Raw genomic sequence first — 8,926 nt, forward strand, 5'->3', positions numbered from 1 at the left:
TTTTGTATTCACTATAGAAGTTCCACCACACGCACACGCTATTCACACCTGAACTCCTTCCAGCCAATCACAATCCACTATTCACACCTGAACTCCTTCCAGCCAATCACAATCCACTATTCACACCTGAACTCCTTCCAGCCAATCACAATCCACTATTCACAACTGAACTCCTTCCAGCCAATCACAATCCACTATTTACACCTGAACTCCTTCCAGCCAATCACAATCTACTATTCACACCTGAACTCCTTCCAGCCAATCACAATCCACTATTCACACCTGAACTTCTTCCAGCCAATCACAATCCACTATTCACACCTGAACTCCTTCCAGCCAATCACAATCCACTATTCACACCTGAACTCCTTCCAGCCAATCACAATCCACTATTCACACCTGAACTCCTTCCAGCCAATCACAATCCACTATTCACACCTGAACTCCTTCCAGCCAATCACAATCCACTATTCACACCTAAACTCCTTCCAGCCAATCACAATCCCATATTTACACCTGAACTCCTTCCAGCCAATCACAATCCACTATTCACACCTAAACTCCTTCCAGCCAATCACAATCCACTATTCACACCTGAACTCCTTCCAGCCAATCACAATCCACTATTTACACCTGAACTCCTTCCAGCCAATCACAATCCACTATTCACACCTGAACTCCTTCCAGCCAATCACAATCCACTATTCACACCTGAACTTCTTCCAGCCAATCACAATCTACTATTCACACCTGAACTCCTTCCAGCCAATCACAATCCACTATTCACACCTGAACTTCTTCCAGCCAATCACAATCCACTATTCACACCTGAACTCCTTCCAGCCAATCACAATCCACTATTCACACCTGAACTCCTTCCAGCCAATCACAATCCACTATTCACACCTGAACTCCTTCCAGCCAATCACAATCCATTATTCACACCTGAACTCCTTCCAGCCAATCACAATCCACTATTCACACCTAAACTCCTTCCAGCCAATCACAATCCCATATTTACACCTGAACTCCTTCCAGCCAATCACAATCCACTATTCACACCTGAACTCCTTCCAGCCAATCACAATCCACTATTCACACCTGAACTTCTTCCAGCCAATCACAATCCACTATTCACACCTGAACTTCTTCCAGCCAATCACAATCCACTATTCACACCTGAACTCCTTCCAGCCAATCACAATCCACTATTCACACCTGAACTCCTTCCAGCCAATCACAATCCACTATTCACACCTGAACTCCTTCCAGCCAATCACAATCCACTATTCACACCTGAACTCCTTCCAGCCAATCACAATCCACTATTCACACCTAAACTCCTTCCAGCCAATCACAATCCCATATTTACACCTGAACTCCTTCCAGCCAATCACAATCCACTATTCACACCTAAACTCCTTCCAGCCAATCACAATCCACTATTCACACCTGAACTCCTTCCAGCCAATCACAATCCACTATTCACACCTGAACTCCTTCCAGCCAATCACAATCCACTATTCACACCTAAACTCCTTCCAGCCAATCACAATCCCATATTTACACCTGAACTCCTTCCAGCCAATCACAATCCACTATTCACACCTGAACTCCTTCCAGCCAATCACAATCCACTATTTACACCTGAACTCCTTCCAGCCAATCACAATCCACTATTCACACCTGAACTCCTTCCAGCCAATCACAATCCACTATTCACACCTAAACTCCTTCCAGCCAATCACAATCCACTATTCACACCTGAACTTCTTCCAGCCAATCACAATCCACTATTCACACCTGAACTTCTTCCAGCCAATCACAATCCACTATTCACACCTGAACTCCTTCCAGCCAATCACAATCCACTATTCACACCTGAACTCCTTCCAGCCAATCACAATCCACTATTCACACCTGAACTCCTTCCAGCCAATCACAATCCACTATTCACACCTGAACTCCTTCCAGCCAATCACAATCCACTATTCACACCTAAACTCCTTCCAGCCAATCACAATCCCATATTTACACCTGAACTCCTTCCAGCCAATCACAATCCACTATTCACACCTGAACTCCTTCCAGCCAATCACAATCCACTATTCACACCTAAACTCCTTCCAGCCAATCACAATCCACTATTCACACCTGAACTCCTTCCAGCCAATCACAATCCACTATTCACACCTAAACTCCTTCCAGCCAATCACAATCCCATATTTACACCTGAACTCCTTCCAGCCAATCACAATCCACTATTCACACCTGAACTCCTTCCAGCCAATCACAATCCACTATTTACACCTGAACTCCTTCCAGCCAATCACAATCCACTATTCACACCTGAACTCCTTCCAGCCAATCACAATCCACTATTCACACCTGAACTTCTTCCAGCCAATCACAATCCACTATTCACACCTGAACTCCTTCCAGCCAATCACAATCCACTATTCACACCTGAACTCCTTCCAGCCAATCACCCTAAAACCTTTAAGCATGTTTCAAAGGAATCTGAGTGGATTCTAATTAAAAGATAAGAGACAGTCTGGACACGTGCACACACACACACACACACACACACACACACACACACACACACACACACACACACCTGTATCGCCACAGTTTCTGAAATATAAGGTGAAGTATGTGTTTATTCCATAAAACAGAATTACAGTAGTTTATTTTCCGTGATCTGCATCACTGACACATGCTGTAACATCACACACTCCTCCTCCTCCTCCTCCTCCTCCTCCTCATCATCATCGTTATCATCGTCATTATCAAGAACCCAAAACACCAAACTGTAACTTTATCAAATACTAAATTAAAGCAAAACTAACGGGACAGAACTGCAGGACACCAGGCGTAGTGAGAGGGTGCAGTGTAAATATTATGGAGGGTAAAAAGTGTGTGATGTGCTTAAAAGAGACAGAGAGAGAAAAACAAAGAGTAAGACAGAGAGATGGACGATGTACCTCTAGCATCTTAAAAACTTCTGCTCTTAAATTAGTTCTTCAGGAACTGTGCTGGATATTAAAATGCTCTCCTTCCCTTCAAATGGGTGTAAAATTGCTGTTTCCTAAAAGCTGTTGTGTTTGTGTGCTCCATCATGGAGGCACCTGAGGCAGTGTTTTCTCATAAGAATGAATCAGAAGATGCTCCTGTCAGATATCGAGCCAAATATTGATTCACACACAGCATTAGGCTCTTTATTTCTTTATTTCTTTATTTCTTTATTATTATATTTTTTTTTTCAGGGAAGTTTTTTTTAATTCGGCAGTGAAAGAAGGGAAACGTTTCCGGATCTCAGTCTGGGTGTGATAATGACTAAAATCTCAATCAAATACGTCATTAATAATAAACACGAGCTGAACACGGCTCATAACGAAGCTTTCTAACAGTGCTGACCTTCAGGCCCAGCACTCAGCTCTGAAGTGATGTGGTAGGAGATAATAACTCCTAATAACCCGGGGCTGGTGTTTAAAGCCGAGCTTATATAACCACCAGATAGGCTGCCTAGTGGATTTAATGGATATTCACTCACAGTGAAAAGGACAATTGTACCTGTCTGGATATTTTACAGCAAAGAAAAATAAACACAGTTTTCCTTTTCCCGCCTATTTTCTATACCTGTTTTTATGTTTAAAGAAAAAAGAAAAGAAAAAAGAAAAGGACACTGGGGTCAGCCCTGACACAGCACCCCTGGAGCAGAAAGGGCCCTTCTCAGGGGCCCCACGAGTGGTAGCTTGGTGATTCTAGGGCTTGAACCCCTGACCCTCTGATCAGTAACCCAGAGCTTTAACCACTGATCCACCACTTCCCAGTAAAGACGTGTTTGAAGGTGGTGGGCTGGAATCTTGTACTCTGATCACCAGGTACTTTCCTCACATGAACACTGGTGTATCTTTTTGATTTATAAATAAGAAACCTTCTCACCAACACTGGATGGTTTCACAACTTCGCATGGCAAAGACGGGCTGTTCTGTATGAGTGGGAGGGGCTTAATCGTCCCCCTGTCATTCACAGAGACATTGGCTAATCATGTGCCTCTGTGAGATGGTGTATATAAAAGTGGACAGATAGCGTAAGTGTGTTGTGCAGACATCACAAGAAGCATGTGTTAGTCTTCACCATCACCTGATAAAGGTCATGTCACAAGGAAGACCTAAGCTGTGGGTGGGGCTGACAGGTGGGCGGAGTCAATTGATGAGAAATTTGGAGGAACACAAGAACATTCAGGTTTATAAGGGTAAAAAAAAGAAAAGAAAACGATGATGATGAAAGGAAGAATAGGAATGGAGATGTTTAGATGTAGATGTTCCGAGTGGAGCACATTCCATCAGTGCGGAACCTGAGAACTGAAGCAGTGAGAACGATTATATAGAGACCACTGAGAATTGTGTCTGATGACACGTGAGCGCTGTGGTGTAGAAAATAACCACTGATACACTCCACAAAGTCATCATTATAATACTGCCTTAGTACTGTGTGTGTGTGTGTGTGTGTGTGTGTGTGTGTGTGTGTGTGTGTGTGTGTGTGTGCGTATGTGCGTGTGTGTGCGTATCTCTTTTCAGTAAAATGTCAATGTGTCATCTAAAGGATGATTAAAGAAATCCAGAGTAAAAGATTCTAACAGCTCTGACCTCCATCATTCCTCAACACACACATCACTGATGGAGCTTAAACACACGCTCAAGGCTCAGCACCCTCATGCTGTGTGTGTGTGTGTGTGTGTGTGTGTGTGTGTGTGTGTGTGTTACCCAGCAGACAGATAAAATAAGATGACAAAGAGAAGTAAAAACGTGTCACTGAGCATCTAAACACTGATGATTAACCTCTGCTTCCTCCTGATTGGGTCAGCAGTTGCCGTGGAAACTGAAAGGCTGAGAACATTGATAGAGAATCTTTACCATCAGATGTTGCACTGCAAACAGACTATTATTTTACACTCACTCACTCACACACACACTCACACACACACACACACACACACACACTCACAGACTCACACACTCTTGTGAAAACGCTCGAGTGTTTAAAGCAGCAGGGGGATTTTTAGCTCCTTGTTCTTCCTGTTTTTAAATAAATCTCCCAGTGAGGAGTTCGATAATAATCAACATCACGACTTTAAAAGGTGCACCAGGGACTTGTGTGTGTGTGTGTGTGTGTGTGTGTGTGTGTGTGTGTGTGTGTGTGTGTAAATCACATTTAAATGTTACAGTTCTGCATGTTCTCTAGTTACTTTGTGAACACAGTAATTACAGAAACGTTACAGTTTGTAATTGCTACTTAAAAACAGGTCCATTTTGCTGCTCACTGGTTTTGATGTTGTAATTAACATCTTCACAGACACAGTGACCTCCAGGACATGTCCTAATTACACTGTGATTACTTCCTACATACCCTCTGATTATTTCCTAGTTACATTTTGGATACTTCCTGATGTTTTCTTCTTGGTTACTTCCTGGATACACTGTTTAGAACTGAGTTTATTAGAGGGACAGCACATGTAGGACGTTTTGGTGACAAGGTGAGGGAGGTGAGATTGAGATGGTTTGGACATGTGCAGAGGAGGGACATGGGGTATATCAGTAGGAGAATGCTGAGGATTGGAGACACCAGGAAGGAGGAAAAGAGGAAGACCAAGGAGGAGGTTCATGGATGTGGTGAGGAAAGACATGCAGGTAGTTGGTGTGAAAGAGGCAGATGTAGAGGACAGGGGGGGATGGAGACAGATGATCTGCTGTGGTGACCCCTAATGGGAGAAGCTATAAAAAGAAGAAGACGACGACTTCCTGGATACACTGTAATTACTTCCTGGATGTACTGTAACCACTTCCTGTTTACTAATGTAAATGTTGCAGTTTATGTCTTCACTGCTCCAGTCCTGGTTATGTCCTGAACACAGTAATGGTGTGGTTGCTATGAATGGTCATGGTGGAAATGCAGGTCATCCTGTTTAGTTTGAAGATAAAGCAGTTCAGACCGTGTGTGTGTGTGTGTGTGTGTGTGTGTGTGTGTGTGTGTGTGTGTGTGTGAGAGAGAGAGAGAGAGCTTTTAAAGAAATCTATGACGATTCTGTAACATCAGGGGTGGGGCCAGGCATCAAGATGTGGGCGGAGCCAGGCTATGATTTGTGTATTTGTTTGTGTTTTGTATCAGTCCTGATGTGTGTTTGTGTTACTGATGTCTATCATCTTTAACTAAATGAACCTCTGAAATATTTTGTTTGTTCTTACAGAGTGCGGTTAAAGTTCCTCAGGTTCCTCATGATGTGGAACCCAGAAACGTTTCAGCATCAGGAGGACGGCGGGGGAAGAATCGCGCTCTCGGAGCCCAGGACACGCCACAAGACGGAAATGTAGATTTTACGAAAGAACGAAGTGAAGAACTTTTATCTCCAAATCGACCACAAGTGTCTGAAACCCTGGAATCCCTGAGCGACTCGCTGTACGACAGTCTGTCCTCCTGTGGGAGTCAGGGCTGAAAACTCAGAAGCTCCTGGAGACGATCCTTCAGAAGAACGATCACTCTCACGTCTGCGCTTATTCACTTTATATCAGACTTACCCGAAATAATCACACACACACACACACACACACACACACACACACACACACACACCTTCATGTCTATAAACACATTTGTTTTCTGTTTGAGGAAAATATTCAGCACATTTGTATCCATTGAGAGAAAAAGACAAAAGCATGACCTTCAGATGTTTGCAACAATGCGCTGAGTAGCAGACGAGAGTGATGAAGGACGAACACCTTACTGATGTTTACCTGTGATTATCATCTCATTAGCATCAAAATAAAATAAAAAGCTACTGTGACCTTTGACATATGTAGTTATTAAAATCCCATCATTTTAAAGAGTTGAGATCCAAGGAGAGGGGCGTGGCCAGGTGTGAGGAGCGGGGTTATGCACAAGGGGTGTGGCTATGCATAAAGGGAGGATACATATGAGGAGCTCACAGAGAGAGTGGGTGGGGCTAGGGTGGTGGGGCAGAGCCAGGTAGGGAGGTCACAGTGAGTGGGGCCAGGACCGAGGGGCAGCGCCACATATGGTGATCACAGATAGAGCAGTTAGATCTAATATTGGGGTGGCGTCCGGTAGCTGAGGGGTGGAGTCTGGTATTTGAGGGGTGAGGGGTGGAGTCAGAGAGCTGAGGGGTGGAGTCAGGGGCTAAGGGAATTAGTCAGAGAGCTGAGAGGTGGAGTCAGGGGGCTGAGTGGTGGAGTCAGGGGGCTGTGGGGTGGAGAAAGGGGGCTGTGGGGTGGAGAAAGGGGGCTGTGGGGTGGAGTCAGAGGGCTCAGGGGTGAAGTCAGGTGGCTGAGGGGTGTAGTTAAGGAGCTGAGTGGTGGAATCAGGGAGCTGAGGGGTGGAGTCTGGTACATAAGAGAGCTGAGGGGTGGGGTCAGGTCCCCAATGGGTGGAGTCAGGTACCTAAAGGGGGCTGAGGGGTAAAGTCAGGTCCCCAAGGGGTGGAGTCAGGTACCTGAGGGGTGGAGTCAGGGGACTGAGGGGTGGAGTCTGGTACATGAGGAAGCTGAGGGGTGGAGTTAGGTACCTGAGAGGGCTTAGGGGTGGAGTCAGGTACCTTAGGGGTGGAGTCAAGGGGTGAAGGATAATAGTACATTTGAAATTTATATTGAATAAGTATTAAATGTAATATAATTAGAATGATTTATTTCCTGTTGGATCGTCAGCTTCCTGTTTCTCACAGCACAGACGCTGATCCACTTCTCCTTCTGCTTTTTCTTTGTCACCTATTTGTGAATATTTAAATGATTTGAATTTAATTTGAAATGATTTTGTCTGCGTCACTAAAACGTTTATCACCGCCTCATTATTCTGTCCATCAGTTTATTATTTATATATTTTTTTTCTTCCTTTATTTTATTTATTATTTTAATTGTATTTCATTGTGTTTATTTCTTTTGTTTCCTGTGTGTGTAATGATGTTCTCCCCGAATATCCATCATGATCATGAAATTGATGGTGCTTTGTAAATATGTCACATTTCTGAAGAACACAAATAAATAAAAAGCCATAAATAAATGAATAAATAAATAGAGGAATAAATAAATAAATAAATGTGGACACACTGATGAGTCACTTCATTTAAACTACGAAATGGTTCATAGACAAGGAATGACCTTCTAAAACCCTCAGATCCACTGGATGGCAGGGTTAAACTTTTTGCTGTTGAAGTAACTGCACTAATGAAGAACTAAATACCACTTTAAAGCAACTTCTTGACTTTGTTTGAACGTGAGATGTTCAGCATGTTAAAGCTTTCATGAGAAAGTTGCAGCTTCTTTTACGCCAAATGAAGAACAACATTCTTACTAACTTACTGACACTTAAGGAACCCATCATCTGAACCCCTCAGAGAGCTCCATGTTAGGAGCACTGGCTGGTGAGATTTCTAGTCGATTTCGAGATTTCCAAACAGATCCAAATTTCTTCTCCTTTTACCTGCAGCAGCAATGTTCTTCTCAAACTCATCTCAAACAGTTCGATACACTTACATCATTTTACAGAAAGAAGTTTCCACACAAGCTCAGAAGATTTTAGCTCTCTCTGGATCTACCTACATCTGTAAACATCCTCAGTGATTAAGTTCAACCTGTCCAGATACAGTTCCTCTCTCACTGCTCACCTGCCAGATGTCCTTCACAAACCACCTCAGATATTCAACCAGGGCTTGTGTCCAAACCCAAGACTGACTAGATTTTTTACATGGAACCAGAGGAAGGAAACATCAGAAGAACAAAAACACAACTTTTCTGGTCTTTAACATGCACATGTTCAGGGTCGTTTCTGTGAAGGTTAAAATGATGTTACAAGCGAAATAAAACGAACGACTGATATGAAGTTTGTCGTTTCTGCGATTTATTACTGATAT

At 43.4% G+C, this 8,926-nt stretch overlaps 1 protein-coding gene across 3 annotated transcripts in view; it reads left to right on the forward strand.

The window, feature by feature from the left end:
- The window catches only part of LOC310722789 (nck-associated protein 5-like), a 35,018-nt gene extending 28,164 nt beyond the window's left edge, over positions 1-6,854 (forward strand). For all 3 annotated transcript variants that reach the window (XM_083535503.1, XM_083535506.1, XM_083535504.1), the window contains one exon: positions 6,254-6,854. In XM_083535503.1, coding sequence (XP_083391629.1) covers positions 6,254-6,499 — 246 coding nt within the window. In that variant the 3' untranslated portion in view covers positions 6,500-6,854. The remainder of the gene's footprint in view (positions 1-6,253) is intronic.
- Positions 6,855-8,926: the final 2,072 nt, after the last annotated feature.

Source organism: Silurus aristotelis, assembly GCF_946808225.1.
Source record: "Silurus aristotelis genome assembly, chromosome: 29".
NCBI lineage: Eukaryota > Metazoa > Chordata > Actinopteri > Siluriformes > Siluridae > Silurus > Silurus aristotelis.